Source organism: Macrosteles quadrilineatus, unplaced genomic scaffold (assembly GCF_028750875.1).
Source record: "Macrosteles quadrilineatus isolate MER2022 unplaced genomic scaffold, UCM_ALF_1.0 Scaffold_5__1_contigs__length_97177068, whole genome shotgun sequence".
Lineage (NCBI taxonomy): Eukaryota > Metazoa > Arthropoda > Insecta > Hemiptera > Cicadellidae > Macrosteles > Macrosteles quadrilineatus.
The window spans coordinates 25,511,122-25,530,697 of NW_026542598.1; the positions used below are offsets into that span (position 1 = coordinate 25,511,122).

The 19,576-nt window shown below is 33.6% G+C and overlaps 1 protein-coding gene across 1 annotated transcript; it reads right to left on the reverse strand.

Moving 5' to 3' along the window:
- Positions 1 to 294: 294 nt before the first annotated feature.
- Positions 295 to 19,359, reverse strand: LOC128994952 (uncharacterized). The gene is made up of 11 exons (XM_054419805.1): positions 19,203 to 19,359; positions 18,690 to 18,719; positions 17,966 to 17,992; positions 16,272 to 16,301; positions 15,651 to 15,677; positions 11,927 to 12,031; positions 5,713 to 5,856; positions 4,177 to 4,203; positions 3,666 to 3,806; positions 2,994 to 3,149; positions 295 to 1,419 (listed from the first exon to the last, which is right to left on the reverse strand). Exons 1-11 carry the CDS (start codon positions 19,239 to 19,241, stop codon positions 1,309 to 1,311), a joined length of 837 nt encoding a protein of 278 aa, XP_054275780.1. The 5' UTR covers positions 19,242 to 19,359; the 3' UTR covers positions 295 to 1,308.
- Positions 19,360 to 19,576: the final 217 nt, after the last annotated feature.

A 19,576-nucleotide genomic window follows, 5' to 3' on the forward strand; every position in this document is an offset into this window, starting at 1 on the left:
AAGATAAATTACGTACTACAGACGCCGATGGGGGTAATGATACGGGATGACTCTTGTAAGGTGTTCACTAGTTATTTCAGACACACCGTTGGTCCTTCATAGATTAATTTGATATTTCCTACTAATCCAACCCCCCAAGTTCACATTAAAATATTTAAAATGTGTTTTGAATACCATATGCACCAAATTTAAAGGTTCAATAGCTCAGAATATAACTTTTTAACTTAGTTAAAAAACAGCTCTTCGTGTGAATAAAAATTTTACTATTTTGAGTACTCTATATTTGCCTTTGCAAATCTTAAGAGCTAATCTATACATTGATATGTAATTTCACAATTTCATCACAAAAACTACACTTTCAAATAGTAGTATGTGTCAAATTGCATATTTGGTAATTTTGTTTGCAATGCCGTTGGTATCTCCTTGGACAGCGTAGCATAATAAGTTTGAATAATCTTGCAATCAAAACTGATTTTTAATTGAAATGGTATTATAGGTTATGTACCTTTGTTTGCCTTTAAATAGTAGTCTAAGAATCCTTGGACTAGCCTCTATAAAAAGACTGAAGACGGACAAAGGTACGATACAATATTTGTTGCATTTTGACAATTTCTATACCTCAGCAATAATAAATAATGATACCTGGGAGCTATCAAACTTTGTTCTTTACAAAAATCCCAAACACCAGTATTCTAGGGTGCAAAGTTTCAGTGTAAAAACGTTGCATGTGATATCAACTGTACCCAAGTGATGTTTTCCACTAAATTTACACTTAAAAATTTAAAAACTTAATATTTCAGACTATTACTTTAAGAAATCCTAAAAACATTCTTTTGACTATAACCATGGAAAAATTTTGTCTATTCTCTTTTCGTGGTTTTTTCTAGTTCCTGTAAAGTTTCCAAAACGGCAGCTGGAAAGTTTTTCCAGGGAGATATTCAATCAAGCGACGTTTTCACAGCACAGTTTAAATAAAAACTTTAATCACAACAAACACGAAACTACTTATTTCTTAAAACACAAGTAACTACAACACGTTTACCGAACTGTGAGATCAAATGGGTTTGAGTTAAATGTCTTTTGTGTTACTTACAAAGGCTTGAACTTGTGTAGCCAGTTATAAAGATAAAAGGAAAATTTAAATTATTTTACAAGTTTAACTCAAATCGTTCAATCACTAAGCTAATTAAGAATTAATTAAGAATATTTTTGCCTTAAATTAGTAGAAAGGTTAAGGTAGAATAAATCCAAATGGAAATTTAATTCTTTGTTTGATGTCTGGAACTAGCGGATTTTCTTGCTAAGTACCTAGTCTTCCTCGGAGTCAGCGTTTACCCGGTTGTAGCACGACCTTCGTGCTGAATAATCTTTAAATTTATCACTGAATTTTCCATTGAATCGGCCGTTTACTTTGTACAACTGAAAAGTAGTAAAATAACTTGTTATTGTCAACACACAAACACGTAATAGAATGATTAAGATACATTGTTTCACACATAGTACATTGCTATTGCCCCTTAAATTTGACCATAGTAAACTTGTTTGTTAGCTTACTGTGTTCAGTGATTTTTAGTTAGTAAAAACTGGCTGAGGGCCCGGCCCGTTCTACGGACTCCGATCTTCAGTCATTTGAAACATGATTTTATTCAAAATGGCAATTTTTTTAATATAAATTTTGCATTTTTCCAGATGTGCTGGCAAAACTATTATAGGGTACACATAACCTTCACAAACGTAATATACAGGGTGACAAAAAAGTATGGAAACGGCTTGATATCTTTTAAACAAAATTCGTTAGAAAATTCAAACTTTTCACATCAACTTATATGTATGAAAACTACTTTTGCAAGCATTACCATTTTTTGACCTTAAGAACCTTGGTAATTTTGTTGGCAATTATGTTGACCTTTGCCCATGAGGAGTAGGTACATAATCTTTAATGTAAGCATAGGTTGATATGCACGTAATTTTAAAGGTCTGGTCAAGTGGAGTTCATTGCCGGAAACCGCGTCAAAAAAGGTTCATCCGTTACAAAATGGCGGCTGTGCAAAGTTCTTGCGGAGTACCTGCAGAGGCCTTAGAATTGGTAAATACTCATATTCAACATTAGCCGGGAAATCTGAAACCTGTTTAAATTTGTTTTGAAGATTGAATAATATGAGTCTATGAGCTAGTTGACTTAAAAATACAGTTTCAGCTCTCAAGCTAATGCTTAATACGAGTATTTACCAATAGTAAGGCCTGTGCAGGTATATTCAACAAGAACTTTGGACAGCCGCCATTTTGTAGCGGATGAACCTTTTTTGACGCGATTTTCGGCAATGAACTCCACCTTTAAAATGATGTGCATATCAACCTATGCTTACATTAAATATTATGTACCTACTCCTCATGGGTCGTCCTCTGGTAGAGGTAAAAAAATGATAATTCTTGGAAAAAGTAGTTTTCATACATGTAAGTTGATATGAAAGGTTTGAATTTTCTAACGGATTTAGTTAAAAAGATATTAAACCGTCTCCAGACTTTTATGTCACCTTGTATGTATGGCTGTATACAAAATGAAGTAATAAATTTTATTTCGAAAAAAAATCGGAGATATTTTACAATACACAGGCTAAGATCTACTGATATGAAATCAACTTAAAGCGCCAGCAATTCATGATGGTTTTCTCGTAGAATATTTAACCAAATCTTGAACTCATCATTAGTAAAACTTATCTTATTAGTTCCAGAGTTATGAAATGCATTAATGGGTAATTTACTGTTACACAATTTCACAATTTTTATGTAACACTGACTACTGAATCAAAATTAAAATATAATAAACTGAAAGTAAAACTTCTCTGACATATTTTAAGAGTTTTAACGTTTCATAATTTGGTGATTATAAATACAGCCAGAGCTTGTTATAGAGGAAAAACGTTTTGCCAGCTCAATATCAAAAGTCGATTTTTTTACACTTCAAATTAACATTTAAGAGTTTTCGAACATACCCCAGAGTGGTTTTCTGAGTACATTGCAGGATACTCTAGCGGTACTCCAAGCTTTGGACAGAGGTCCTTTATGACATCCTCATTGACAACATCCACATGCACTGTGAGCAGAACGATCCGAATATAGGATGACCAGTAACTCAGTGTGTACCAATCCTAGTAAACATATGACAGTCCTCATCTTATATTGTATGTATATTGTTTTGTAGGTTGTATATGTTTTGGTCTAAAATCCTCAGTGAAAAAACAGCTTTGAGCTATTGATTATTCAGATCGGAGGTACCTGAAGCACAATGTTTGATCACGAATCTATAATTAATTTGAGATATTGATCGATTGAATCGGTTAAGTTCAAAATATTGTATTACTCAATCGAAATACATAAATATTATTATTATTTCTCTTATATTGAATATCATTTTAGATATATTTACTCAATTCTAATTACTTTATCCTGTACGTTTTAATCCAAGAAACTTCAGTGAAATTATAACTAATCATTTGAGTTCTTGATTACTAAGATCCTAAGTACCTAAAGCACGCTGCAAAACCACCAACAACCCAGATGAAAAAAAATAATTGAGTTATTTGTCATTGATTTATAGTTGTATTATTTTGCCTGAAGTCAATTTCGACAGGTTTCACATAGTCATTTTAAAATTTATTACTCACCCTTATATTTTCTATATCCGAATCCAGGCAATTCTTTTGGCTTTCACCTCGTATCTTTAGGCAGCCCGGCTTGTAGTTGTGAAAGAAAGTGTAAATCTTGGTGAAAGCCTTGTACTCTTCATGTCTTTTGTCATATTTAGCCTACACACCCCAAAAATGTGTTAATCGTATTAATCAAACTTTGGATAAGATAGACAAAGTATTCAGTGTATGCAATCCAGCAAGCGTAATTTGTTTGTAATTACTATCCTTGTTACAACGTTATGAGTCCAAGAAATTTATCGTGTACCTAAATCCAATTTTACTTCTATTTCATGTATTGATTGTATTTTTTTACTTCTGAATCATATGATTGTATTGTTTATGCATAGACAACTATGAAAGCAGAAGAATGGATGTTCAATCAATAGAAGATTAGTATTATCAACTAAATTACCTAAACCTTGACAAGAAATAATCTTTCAGGATAATAAGCAGAGTTTATTAGTTGAGATAATTATTATATACTTACTTTGTCAGTAACAGTGAAGTGTTCGTTCTGTAAAATAATGTTCAATCATTATTTGAGCCAAATTTGTAACAGTAATAGTACTACAGTTGATCGAAATAATTTCTACACAAACAGTTTTTTTTTATTATTAAGCTTATTTGCCATCTACAGATTGGTACTGAAAAATTGGTCTAAGTAAAAATTAAAGACTACATAGCTTACCTACCATACGCTCGGGTAGATCGGAAAAAATCACCATCTTTGAAATATAGCAATTAAGGTTGAAAATGATCATCTGGTTATGGGAATAACTAATCTTTATTTAATACAATCTACCAAAATAGCTGCGGTTGGTACCACTGGGTTGAAAAACACCTCACGTTTTCCCCACACAGCTGTATGTGCACAGACATGCACAGACAACATGTTGAGAATGTTAACAATACTAATATGGTAAAATTGTTATTTATTGATTTGGTTAAAAATGGTTCACCCTCTTAAAGAAAGGTCTTCTTGTGTGCTGGAGTTTGAAAGAACTCGATCTCCTACGACTGTTTAACTTTAGTTTCGGACGAGTTATCATAGAGACCCTACAAATAGGAAGTCAATCTACGACTGGCATCGGAAGTTCAAAGCCACGTGTATAGAAAAAGGGAAGAGCTCCAGGAGACCAGCAACGTCTGGTGATCAGGCTGAGTTAATCCGTGCAACAATTGTAAACACCCCGAGGATATAAACGTGGAGAGTGGGCATGTTTTGCTAGTGGGGTTATGTAAAAGTCAGAGTTTTTTTAACCTTCTTTGCCACGAATCTCTTGGAGCTCAGGCATCGAAAATACTGCTGCATTACAAAGTGTTGATGAGACCACTCTTAAAAACGTTTGGTAAGAATTATATTTTATTATAGATGTCTGCAAAGCAAGCTGTGGCTCACATACTGTACACTTGTAGTGTATAGGAGAAAGCTTGAGGCTTTTATATTTCTAATGGTGTATGTTACTCTTTCTAAGTCGGTAAAACTTTGCTGTTATTTTTAAACAAAGTTGTTTGCTTCTTTTGTGTAAACCGGCTCAGTTAGCACAATAATTAGCGTTTGTCCGACTGGAATAAAATTATGTATATACCGACAACTGACAAGTTAAAAATACAACATGACTGCCTGTTCTCCACAAAAATATATAACAGCAGAAAGACTGGTTGGCCTCTAATTTTTGACTGACTTTCAGGTGAGGGTGAAACGCAGAACGAAGAAATTAATGTATCACAATAGACTATCCAACACAAGGGAGTGTTTTATCTATGGTATCACGGAAAGTCGAATAAGTTTAAAATTATGATCATCAGACTCAATAGGGTATAAGTAGGGGAAGGACGTATATCTAGTAACTGCTGAACAGAAAATTACATGTTTTAATATACGTAAAACAATGACAGACGCGATAGCTTCTTTGTTCGGCTTGGTTAATAATGCATAAATTATTAAACTAAACCTTGTTCCAAATACTTAATAGAAATATCTAACACCCTACTATTTACAGTGGAAGAAAACCCGACTTACCTTATTTTTTAAGTCAAACCAAAGATTATTGTGAGATGGCAGATCATGTTTTTGTATGAAATCTTTAGTGAGGATTTCTCTAGGAACAATAAGGTAAACTCCATTTTCAACACCATATGTTGCGAACTCTCTCGCAGCATTAGCCTGAAAATTTCATGAAATATTTTTCGTTAGATAGGTATAATAAATAGACTTTCACATTTTAAAAAATACCCCCGCCGCAGAAGACCCAAGCCTTACCATTACCAGCGGTAATGGCAAACCTTAGCGGATTACCATTTGCTAGGCTCGATTTTCTCTAAAACAATCCCTTGGAGTTGTCGCATTTAATTTATATTATTTAAGAGACATTAGTTTAAATAAGCACCTGAGTTTGCAGGGAAACTGATAAAACATCGATTACTGAGTATGAACAAATTTGCTGAAGTTCACCGAAATATACACTTAAACAAGCAAACTACAACAGTTTTTTACATTCTCTATAAAAATTAAACACGGGTCTGACTTACGGGAGGTATAAAATGAGGCATCGATGACATCATAGTTTAGTTCAAAATTCCTCCGTGAACAGTGCTGTAGTAGAAAGCACAGCGCGTAATTTTTATTTCAGTATTAATTAGTTATAAAATTTAGAAAAATTATAAAATTAATCTTATAATTTTAATCATAAAATTAAACTGTCATAACCTAACTAAACTAACCAAACTTGCTGACAATGAAAAAATCGAATGAATGTTTACTATTAAAAAAGTAGTTCTGTTCATAAAATAAAACTATAAATGGCTTAAATTTAATTTTATAATGTTTTTATTATAAAATTAAACAGTTATAACCTGACCAAACCAACCAAACTTGCTGATAATGAAAAAGTGTTAGACAAAAAGTTAATGCTACCAGCAGGGTCCGAGCCCGGCACCTACAGATTATCAGCCAGGAACGCTTCCACTACACCACCGAGGCCGATGGCTCAATACCGTATCGTTGCGGTAAATGTTGTTCTCTCAAGAGAAGAGATCTGACAGCTGACGTCATCGAAGGCTCTTCTATGACTCCCTTGAGTAAATACCAATTAAATACAACTTTGGAATTGACGTCATATATATATATATATATATATTTTAATCCTTACACAATATTTTTTGAAAATAAATTGCAAAGATTGATATTCAGGGGGTAAAAAAATTGGAAAATTCAATTATACCCCATTAAACCCCCATCAAACCCCCATTACACCCCTGTTCCCATAGTCTGAACATACTTCGTGATCGTTATAGTTCGTGAACTCGTTTGAATCCACTAACTGGGTTTACAATGTTGAACCCAATTTCATCATTTTATCAAAATGGGATTGTTTTAAATATAGTTATCGTGTGAACTAAAATTCACACACACAAACATACATAAACTCACGCGTGCGCGCGCACACACAGGGTGTTCAAAACAGTTAGGGACATAATTTACGTAGTAATTCCTTGGGTCGAAATAAAGAGAAAATCTGAATAAATTTGTTTTCCATTAATCGAGCGTTAACCAGATAATTTAGATTTTTTTCAATCGGTCTTTATGAAACTTGATAGGTCTATCTGTGTTAAAGTAGATGAGAATTATGTTAGAAAAGAAAGTTATCTTACTAAATATTTCAAAATAGCAGCCATAATTTTTTTTACTTAAATTACTAAACTATGGCTGATTTTATAAAAAATGACACTTTAATTTGTCATTTTTAAATACCGTCTATAAAATTATACCAAGTGTAAAAATATCGAATAAGAAATAGCTGAAATATCACTATTTTTAGTTGTCAAATGGGGTAGAATAAGGCTAAGCTAGTTAGGTTCGTCTCATTTTATAACTAAAAATCATGATATTTCAGTTATTTTTTAATCGGACTTTTTGAATTTGTTATCGATTAATAGGTAGTTCAAAAAGGTTAAATAAAAGTGCACCTGTATATGTACCTCCCTCAACAATTTACCTCTGCAGAAGAACCTCTACGATCACACTAACGAATTGAAAACCTAATCGAACAAGTCATAAAGTCACAATGATTGTTTACACCACAATCGGTACCTCGGGCCATTACTCTCAAATCATCACAAGTTGTTTGTGTTGAAAACGGAAAACAATTATCAGTGACATAAATGATGAATTTTCCAAATTATTGATCAATAATTTGTTTGGCCTTTTTCAATTTTCATCAATAATCAATCACAAGTTGTTTTAGTGTAAGGAAAGTCGGATATGTTAACTCATATGCTTTTTCAAATAATCGAATAGTAATAAGTTAATAAGATATGTGAGTAATAATTAATCCGGTAAAACTAGTCCGAATTTGAATAAAACCAACAATTCACCGAGGCCATACTTCGGGCTAAGAAGGTCGGTGTTGATCGGCCTTAGTTTTCGGAGGAAATAAGAGGGAAAGCGCTAGTGGCATAGTTAATAAGGCCTAGCCCGAAGTAATGTGCTTAATAGCTCTAGGCTAGTGTCCAAGGAGATGAGGTTTTTTTTGCCGGTAGTCCGGGGACATTGAGCCCGCGTTAGTCCGACACTACTGAGAGGCCATTGAGCATCTTAGTGTGTGTAAATGCATTTTTACCTCATCCCAACGAAGAAAATGTCCTTTAAATGAAAGATTGGCTACAACTGGTCTGTTCAGATGGAATGTAAATCTCGACACCCAAAAGTGAATGATAAAGCTCATTATAAAGTTGGTTTGTAGGTCATAAAGCCATTTTATCATAAAGTCATTTTAATTAGTGCTTGAATATATGGAAACAGAAGAAGTCCTAGAAATGTTCACTTTTTGTGAATAAATTAATTAATTTACAAACTACGTGTCAAAATAAAGTATTTTTTGTGTAGACGACCCTTTCACCAATAATTCCTGTAAAAAACAATCCTCGGGCTTAGCCCCACAGGCCATCAAAGTTGGAGTCTCTCCCATAAGATTAACATGGGGGAATCTAAATATTTAATTGGTAACTTTGTCCCCTCTAATTTGAGAGAACGGCTGGGCGTAGAAACTTGGTAGAGGTGTCCAAAGAAGGGTCTTGGTCTGTAGATGAGTGATCAAAAGAAAAACTAATCAAAATCCCTTAAGACTCTGCCCCAGGAGCCTTTAAAGATCCCTCCACAGAGTTGTTTACATTTTGGCCATGTGAATAATACTTTTTAATGAAACAGCTGTTAATTTTTAAATTATATTTCAAACAACACACATTTATTGGGAGTTACTTAATTCTACCAAATAAGTATTTGCAATGTTATTTTCTGATTTTAAAGTGATTTTCTTCTTTATCATGTCATGATTTGCAATATAACGTTCCATTACGAAATCAGTGGAAAATCCTTTCATCACAGCAATTCTTAAATTATTTCTTATTGAACTATCTTATATCTATTGTACGGGTTGGTGTCTGCCTTTTTCACCACTTTTGCCTACATTTTATCATATTATTCTACACATATCAAATATTTATGTAGAAATATCTGCTCTTATCGTGTCTAATTATATCCAAACATAGAAACTTTGTCTAAAATGGTACCCATCTTGACAAATTATTTGCACCTGCAAATAAGGTCTTTACAAATAAGGTATTAAGGACCTTGGCGCACTGGTATGGTAACATGATTGAAAATAACACAACATTTTGGCTGTAAAAGATGGTACAAAGAGAAAATACTATTTAAGCAGCTACTGTCATGACAGAAAGGTCATATTCCTTTTAAACTATATCACATAATCCTTAATAAGATACGTTGATTAACAATATGTAAATGTAAATATATACGTAACAGCCAATTTACAGTATTTTTGCTTTTTGGAAATGTCCCATTGCTATGTCATTTGCATTATTTGTTGAAGCCTATGAAGCCGCACGACCATATAAACGAGGAGGCCCCTAACAGTACAAGAATAAAAGCCAACTTCACTTCGTATTCCACTACACCTAACATTCCGTAGAAAGATTATATTGACAACTTTATGTTATTGATAAGGCTGAGACAACTAACTGACATACCTCCTGTCAAGGAATTCCAGCTTTAACAGTAACCCGACAATCAATAATTTCTCAAAACTATGCTAGAGGGTTCATTCGTTGGCACAGAAGTACAACTCGTAATTTATATTATATTGTTATGAACAGTTGACAATTTAATTGTTAGTACAGCAACAGCTGGCGCCATCACATCAGCTGATACACGTGTTCGGTAGGTGTAACACTTAGAGGAGGGGCTTATGAAATACTCCTCTCTGGTTGGCGGAATATCTTGCAAAACCTACTATAAACTCACGATTACCAGAGTTGTGTTCTACACCTGGTCATTTATCACTTAACATGAAATTTATTATCACTAAATAAACAGTTTGACGTTTCAGCTAACGTTTTACTGTTTGTTTTTAAATTACTATCCAATTTCTCTTGCTTCACACCGTTCATCCCATAACATACCATTGGAAATGTTAAAAACCGGTTGGGAAAGGTTCAATACAACTTAAAACATTCAACAATCATGTGTTCCCTGACGCAAAATATATTTACAATTATTGACAAATTCCAATACTGAAGTAAGCTTTATTATACAGCTGCGTTAGTAAATCTTCTTCATAAGATATACATTGGGATTTTGATAGAATGTGGGGCAAAGTCTATTTCCTACTGGTTTTACTATTTGGTGAAAGTGGGCGCTACACAAAAATACTTTGGATGGTGGGGGATTCGCAACATCCATTTTCTAAGGTAGTGGACTTTGTAAAAGTGGAAAAATTTAATTATTCTCGGAAAACGTTAAGAGACATAATTTGAAACTATTCATGTAAGTATAAATAATTTGAAGATATTGCTTAGCAATAACAGAAAATACTTCATTTGCTATACATTTTTGTCCCACAGGTGCGTTACATGAGATTGTACTTTGACACTCGCCGTTTACGTCAATATTGCTCAAACATTATTTTATTATACTGTATATAGAAATGAAGCGGAATTTTAAAGCCCTACATGTTTGCTAAAAGATAAAATCAGCAATTCCTCAATAATTATGGCAAAACCCCAAAAATAATGAAAACATGTCTAAATTTTTTAACATAATTTCAAATTTAATTTGTTTTTTCACTATTAAAGTCATATTACTATTATATAATATGGTATATTCTTGTAGGTAACATTATGGCGAAGAATCTAAGACTAATTAGACTTTTCTAGATGGGGTGTTTTGGGAACAATAAGTTGTTATTGAAGTCTTGTTTTAAAGTTTTTTTTCACTACTTTTGTACTGGCCTGTGATTGTTTTCTGCTTCTTCTGTATGTAAGATTATTGTATTATCCATGTAAAAATGGTGCAACCGTTAACAAATAAATAAATAAGTTTTTATGTGGAACCTTGCAGTGTTTTATAGATTGTCCGCCATTTTCCAAGATGGCGGATTTTGCTAAAGTGGGAAAAGTTGGGAATTTTCACAAAATGTTAAGGAATGCATGCCTAACACATTCCAGTTGGTTTTGCTTTGTTATTAATTTTGCCCAGGTAAAAGTTTAAAAGGCCTAGCCTAATATATTTTTTGCCAAGTTTCAAAAGGTTAAGTTGAACAAATTCAACGACAAAATTTTGATGTAGAAAATACAAAATGGTAGATGTATGGTTAACGATGCGATTTTGAAAAAAGTTTTATTCTTGATTTTCTCTATATTTTCAACCAAGAAATCGCTGTGTCCCCACCTTTTTTGAACACCCTGTGTATATATTTAAAATGTGACCGTCGCTGCTTACTGAAAACTTGATAAGAAACGTAGCAGTACTAATGAAAATTGTGCCAATCTTTAGAGGCCCAATGAAAAGTGCAAGAGGTGGCGGATCATTGGCTGTACTTGGTTGGGCTTTCGGTATATCTAGCAAAGGTCCTTTACAAGTAGGGCGAATCTCATTTAGGATTGACAAGCAAACAATGCAGTAAACCAAAATTTAACTACAAATTACTCAAAAGTATCCGAAGAATTCCATCGCATTAAATGGACGTTGCGTCCTATATTTCTTTATTGTTTTTTTTTTTTTACCATCCGTAGATAAATTTGTAGTAGTTGACCAGCTGGAAGGTTTAACCCAATATTAAAGTCGTGAAGTATGTATAAAGGGCACCTTCCACTCAAATTAAATAAAAGAAATCCCTTAAAAAACCCAAAACTGTTAAAACTATAAGCAGATTACTTACCTTGAACTTTACGTCATCGTCTTTTTTTGCATCCGTATCGTCGTTAAAGAAGAAAATAGCAAGTTCTTTATCTTTGTATTTTTCATGCCGTTTTTCATAGTCCGACTAAAACACAATTGTAAAAATATTCATAATTACATTTTAAACTAGGTCACATTAATAGTAATCTTCAAAGAAAGAACAGAATAATTTTGAATGTTGAGAACTGCGTTTGTGCTAAGCGATTATTTGTACTTAGTACCAGGGACAGATTCTTGTTTGGTAGCGGATAATTGGGTTTAAACAATATAAAACGTACACGTTTTAAAATATGATTACAGTGTTTAGTAAAAACCATTAATTTTCATTTTTATTTAACTTTTATTTAATAGCTGAAATAGGAATAAATCTGCAATGTAAAAATAAATAAATAAAGATAAATATATTTGAACATATTTATGTGTGCTACGTTTACGGAGTTTGTCTCAGCTGTTGTTCATTTTTACGGTCATCGATCCAACAACATAACAATCTATATAAATAAAATTACCGTTTTGTCTGTACATTGCTTAGAATCATGCAGTTTTTGGTTATTTTTTCGTTTCATGGCCTAAGAAAGCCGAAACGAGTCTTATCTTAATTACTGTCTGTATGTCTGTCGTTTGTCCATTCTGTGGTTGCGTCTGTAACGCCAAAATGTCATTTTACGCGGCCTACTCCTTGAAAACTAGAGTACAGATCAAGATTCCAATTATTTTTCTGTATTCACTGGATTGGCGAGAGTGTCTTTGGCTATAAAAACATGGCCTCGCTTCTTTGAAAACAAAATAACGAACCATCAAAAACCCAATTTTGTTCGATTTTTGTCAAATTTTATCCCAATGTTTACTATTACTTTTATAAAATAACGATCAGCTGTTTGGATTAGTTCTCACTTCTAGCTGTCACTGATATGTTTACATTAAAAGTTGTTTACAAATACCGCAACCATTTCCGATCATGTTTTGTTAGAATATCCAAACCAAGTGAGATTAAAAACGTTGTGCCTTACTTAACAGGTTTAATTAATCGCAAGTGCAACGATTGTTCTTGAGTTTTGATAACCGAGGAAAATACTGCGAATTAGTGTTTTATTAGTGCTGGGAAACTTACATTTTTTAAATCATCGTCACCAATAGCTTACAAAAAAGGTTTCCACTCATTGACGTAAGTAATATAGTTCTTTTCTTAAATGTAAACGTTGGGTTTTGGCACTGCTACTTTTCCTTAGAACCGGTGGTAGCAGTAAGAATCATTTTTACGTACAAACACATCACTATTTACAACTATAGTTATCGTTAGTGCCGCACCTTATTAAATTCTTCTTATTATTAAATTTAATTGATGTCTTACTGTATAATAACAGATTTTTTTTTATCAAACCATCATCAATTTTTAAAGCTTGGCGTTGATAACGTATCAATGTTTTGTGGACTGTGTATTTATTTACTTGTTTATATATTTGCCAACGGATTTTCACACCAATTTTACAGTTTTGATTAGGCCTAAAGACGATTATCATAACATTTGATGACACTATCAAAACTTTCAAATAATTATTTTGTTTGTAATTTGCTTTGATTAAAGCGTAGCAAACCCCCAATTCGATTTTGTATTTGTGTGTGTATGTCTGTTGGTAACGAATTAATGTCCTTATTTCTCAGTGTTTCGTGGAAAAGACAAGAGCACCTTTGTTAATGAAAATTTCAACTCGAATAAAGTGAATTAGTGAGTCGGTGGCTCATTCGGTAGCGTCGCGGACTTCGGGCCGAAGACAGCGATGTCGTGGGGTTGGATCCTGGTCACTGCCACTGTATCAGTACAGTTCACCTTTGTACTGTACCGCCTTGCTTTGCTGTAAACGTTCCACGCAAAGGCGGTTAGTCTATGTGGACGGGCAAATGCAAGTTTAAAAGAGGCCGCCAACCTCTTTTTTAAAAGTAAAGTAGTAAAGTAAAGTGTGCAGTAGTGAGTTTGAGGTAGTAATTTAACTACTTTTAACCAGTGTCAAAAGTAACTTTCAATTACAGGCCTACCTTAGGGCTATGCCTCATATATCTATAAAGCAATTCCTTTTATCATTAGATATAAAATATGGACTAACACGATCGAGTGACATTTAATTGCGAAGCATTCGTTTTGGCTTTGAAACTGTCAGATAGGCCTATTGTATTGTATTTGCGAAGGTTTATATGTGTTCATATACAGTAATAGTTTTGCCACCATATCTGTAAAAATGCACACTAAATATGCAAACAAACTCCTGTTCTGAATATAAGGTTTCAACTTACTACAAGGTTCCCGTACGTAGAACGGGCAAACAGCTAGTACAGTATAAAATAACAATAAAAAATAATTGAAATAAAATAAAATAAAATAATTGTAATTTAATAATTGTAATTGTTTGATAACAATATAAAATATACAAGACAAATATGAAGTAGTAGGGTCTATAAGAAATTGGAGGAATTCGAATCAATGTTCCACAACCTTTTTACATAGAGAAGACTCATGAAATGTTTTACAGGGTGGGGCAGGGAAGTATCCCTAATTTTGAAGGTACATTAAAAAACAACCAAAAATGTTAGAACCAAACTTTTTATTGAGATTAAAAGGTTACATCTGGGAGTTTATTTTAATATAACTTAACTTGGTTTTAAACAGCATATTCTGCAAGTGGTGTCCCTAATCTTAAATGCATTGCTGTATTCTGGTTCTGGAGTTCATAATAACTTTGTGAAGCATTTGATGTGGAATGCGGCAAAATTCAAGGTGAATTGCATCCTTTAAGGCATCTAGGGCCTTCTCTTGAACTACCATAGGCTTAGCATCACTCCAGTAGAGCACATTCTGCTTATTTACCGCTCCAGAAATATGGAAGTGTGCCTCGTCACTAAACAAAACCCGAGCAGCATGAGGTAGTCCCGCAAGATTTCACATGCCTGCATTCGTTATATCCAGTCCCGTTGTGTGAGTTCTTGAGCAACTACCCTCTTGTATAGATGGAGGTGTAGGTCCTCATGGAGAATACGAGGCACAGTACTATTAGACTACGCCAGCGCGGATGCATTCTTACATGCAGAACTTTGATGAGACTGCAAAATCGATCTTCTGGCAAGGTCAATGTTTTCAGGACTCCGGACGGTTCTTTGGGCTCCAAATATCCTTCGCAATACACCACCGCATACACGAAAGTAATTCACCCACACCAAATTGGAACAGCTTTGCGACAGGCCACCCGATAACAAGTTCGCAGCCAACGCTAGCTGCACAGCAACAATGGACTGATTTTTGAAAAAAATACATCTCGAGTGCAAAAGCACATTGCTCACTCGAAAAAGCCATGTCTACTACTGAAAGTGATATTTTTAGAAATTCCCAAAACAAAAGCTTCATTTGAGTCTAACTCCATTCCTCCAGCACACGCCCACTACTCACAGTGCCATCTTAAAAGTAGGGATATTTCCCTGCCCCACCCTGTATTTAGAAGAACAATCTGACAAAAGAGCTTCCGTTTGTTCTACTATGTTGGGTTAACCAGTAAATATTAACCCATACAAATATAACTCAATCATTTATTCATGTGATTTAGTAACAAAAAAGCAAATTTCAAGTTTTGTGCCAAGTTCCTTTTTTGAACAAACTTTCAATGCTATGACGGAGCCCTTTATAGAATTATAATAATTATATACAATTTGATACTCACTTCTGATGTCACTCTTTCCACTTCAATCTGAAAAATACAAGTTAAAACGTATTATAATTGACAACTAATTTATGTCTATAAATCTTATCACCCACACCGCCACAAGAGGTAGCACAATCGTAACAGTTGATGCCAACTTTCAACCGTATTCATCATTATCTATTATCCATAATTTATATATTTATATGAATGATGAGTTGGGTTATCTACGTGGGTTGAAGTATTGAATACAATAATTTTTATAAAGTAAATTGTTATCAAACTATAATAAATAACCTAAATGTTTAGCCCTCCAACGTTTCCAAATATACCATCGGGAAAGGATGGAATTATTTCTTTTAATATGTCTGTGATTCATAATCTTTCCACATTTATAAAATATTAATACAATGGTATTCCACATAATATGATATATTAGTTTTATTAAAAAATTATAAAACATTGTGTTTTACATGATGCTGATGCATGATATTATAATGCGCTTAATTATACACGTCATGATGTAAAACATGATGTGTGTAATTCAGGCATGCAGTTTATCAATTAAGCGCAGTAGAAAGTAGGACAATAAATCAAGTAGGAGTAGAAATGTTGACCAAAGAATCTAATAATTTGACTCACCTTCCAAGATGTCAAATGCCGGGTGTGATACTGAAAAAGTTGTAAAAACAAATTTAAGATAATTTTTAAAACACGTGTAACAAAAACCAAACCACAAAATGTAATATCCATACGAATTAATTAAGCGAGTTTTGATTTTAGATGGGCTGTACTATTTAAAGGAATTATTTTGAAGCATGTACATTGTCCTTCGGTACAAGACTATTTAATTTAAAAAAACAATAGTTCAATTACAAATATACTGTTGTATTTAATTCGGTGATGCCTAACTTTAACTTTTTATCTCACATGTACAAACCCGTATTTTTGTCACCATAATGATGTGACGCATAGCGGCACGCTATATTTTATATAGTGTAAGCATTTCGCGAAGCCGGGCTGCATGACCAACTCGTTGCCTGCCGCGACTGCATTAACGCGCTATCCCCACCTTCCTACACTCTTGTCCTCCCGTCCTTGCTCTACCATCCTTTGTCCAAGAAAGATATAGCATTTTTACCGGCCTTCTCCGTCACCTTATGGATAAGTTATTTGACTATAGTTGTTTAGGATATAAGTAGAATTCAAGACCTTCTGCAGCCATCCTTATCAAACCTGTAAATTTCAATCATATGTTCCCAGAATGTAGCTTAATGATTATCGGTAAATTTCATGGATATATTTCACATTCAGTATTCAATTTACATATAATTTCATTCACTCATCAATATTAGCAAGTAATTATCCATGTTCAGTTCATAGTTGGAAGGATAGGTTCACAGTTAAATAGTAAGTTGAATTAATGTAAATCAAAGCTGGCTGGGCATGTGTTCTGATCTGGGTAAAAGATCTCCGTCCCTCTGGTCCCCAGCAATCTTCCTAATTTTATTGGTAGCAGATTCAGCACGCTTAAGTTAAGTTTAGTCCAGACACAGCAATTCCAACCCTATTAGCATTACCCAGTTATTCCCTCCGATTTCCCGAATTCCCAAAAATATTCTCTCTCACCCCCCCCCCCGCTACAATGAGTCTACTATTGGTTATTACACTTCTAAAGGTAAAACAATATTAATATTCAATTTTTAATAAATTAGATGTCTAATGACGAGTTGTTATGTGATTACAAATATTTGTAATAAAATACCAATAATAGCAATCGGATGATGTTATTGTTATTCTATAATTATTTTTATAAAATAGAGTGCAGGGCCGATTGTAAATTGCCTAAAAACTTTGACGTAGGTAATTTTACAGCCTTGAGGCTCGGCGGTGCGATTTCCAGCCATGTTATCAGTGACCGGTTCCTCGGTGCGGTCGGTTATGGGGGTGGAAAGATCGACCAGGGGGAGAGAGGGTGAGCGAAACTTCTTTTTAGGTATAAAATGAAACTGCTATAATCTATCCTAACCCAAAAAAACTTGCTGATTATGAAAAAATCTAATAAGGGTTTACTAATTATATTTTCAATTGATATTAGGATAGCCCAGTTAAGATACTGTATCCAGTCTCCATTACATCCTGCCCACTACTCCCCCTTCCACTAAGACCCCTCCCAGAATCACTCTTCCGATCTGGGGATTCAAACGGCACTCGGGCCTACCTGACTGTTTTGACAGTTTATGACCCCCACGGCAAAGAATAGGATGGCACTCGCTCCGTTTCCCCATAAAATGATAGTACATTTTAATTGTATCTTATTGGTTAAAAAAACTTACATCTGGTTCGAATTCAACAGTTTCCACCTGTGAACAAGAAACCACATATGCATTAACATAATGAGTTCTTCGAACTAATTTTTAAACCAGTCTTAAATATCGTAGGTTTGCAGAAAAAAATTAGCAAATTCCAACCTAACTATTAATGTAATAAATATAAAATAATCAATTTATCAATATAAAAGAGATTTTTATAGCATAATTTCTCACATAAGGGTTAATATTGGCTCATGTTTATGATTAATACTATATTTTTACACAATTTCAATGTTAAAAATTTTGAAAAATAACTTTGTTACTAGTAGTATTCAATGCTATAAGGCATTTAAAAACATTTTAATAAATGTCAGCACTTCAGCTTTCCCCACTAGTTATTGTTATTTTTTTATCTCCAGACGGGACCGATTGATTTGTTATCAAGTTTTCGTTTGGAAAAATTTCTGAGGTTTGATCCATTATTTATCCATACACAAACAGTTTAATCTAAATACGTTGATTCTAAATCGATACTTTATTTAGGAAGCAACGGAAGCAGTACAAATACACCCACTTGGCCTTGGGGACTACACATGTAAGACTGAGTAAGTAAAAACTTACTTAACATAATTACAAAACACTGCAAAAATAAAAATAAATACCGTGTTTCATAACAAAATTAGATATTCAGACTATAAAGAGGTTTAAAAAATCAATCATTAAACCTAATATTTGAACAATGCCTTACAGTTGCAGCGGCCTCCCAAACTAGAAATGCCTGAAACAGAAGTATGCTTTATTAGCCAACGTAAAATTTACTTAATCTGTAAAAAAAAATGTTAAGAGTTAGTTTTAGATAAACTTGGGAGCATAGTAATGGGACTGTTGTTATCACATTTCGTGTAGTAACCCCTTTTGTGGATTGGCCTTATAACGGCAGGTGTTAATGCATTGGGGAATTGTCCTTAAAGAAATTAGTGATTTGCTAGATGTGTTAGTGGAAGTCTGAAAACTCCCTTAGTAACATTATCAGCTCCTGAGCTTATCTTGTTCTTTAACTGATGAATTATTTGTTTTATTTCTGATTCTATTGTTAGGAATAAGAAAAAAGGAGTTGTTAAAAGTTATGAAAGCTCTGAATTTAAGAATAGTAAATTTAGTTGTCCCAAACTAGTCAGTTGGGCATTACTTTTTGTTAATATGTTTATTATGAATATATGACTAACAAAACTAAGTTCGGCAAAAGGATGGTCAAACTTACCAGCGTGCACATCACGAACACATGATGAAAGGTCTTCATGTTGAAGTCAGTGGAACTGGAATGAACTGCGCGCGAATTTATACCAGTTGGAATGAATAGTTCAAGGTCTAAATTTAATAAGTACCCTAATCACCTGCAATTTATTGGTTACCTGACATTACTGGTTAAAAGTAATCGTTCAAGGCCTAAATTTAATATGTAACATAATCATCTGCAATTAGTTATTTGTCGAGCAATATTCCAACATATGTTGGCAATTGCGACATTCCACCGAACTAAACTATGAACCTAAACCCATAATAAGTTAAACTTAAACTTTTAGTCATTTAGAAAACTATATTGGTAGTTTGGAAATAAACCTTTCCTGACTCCAT

What these genes read in the sequence shown, in the direction of transcription:
- LOC128994952 (XM_054419805.1), bottom strand. Translation starts at nt 19,241, where the DNA reads ATGAAGACCTTTCATCATGTGTTCGTGATGTGCACGCTG. An exon ending in CTGTTGAATTCGAACCAGAT is followed by an intron (nt 16,302 to 17,965) that starts GTAAGTTTTTTT and finishes CAACTTTTTCAG; the next exon opens with TATCACACCCGGCATTTGAC. An exon ending in GGCATTTGACATCTTGGAAG is followed by an intron (nt 15,678 to 16,271) that starts GTGAGTCAAATT and finishes TGTATTTTTCAG; the next exon opens with ATTGAAGTGGAAAGAGTGAC.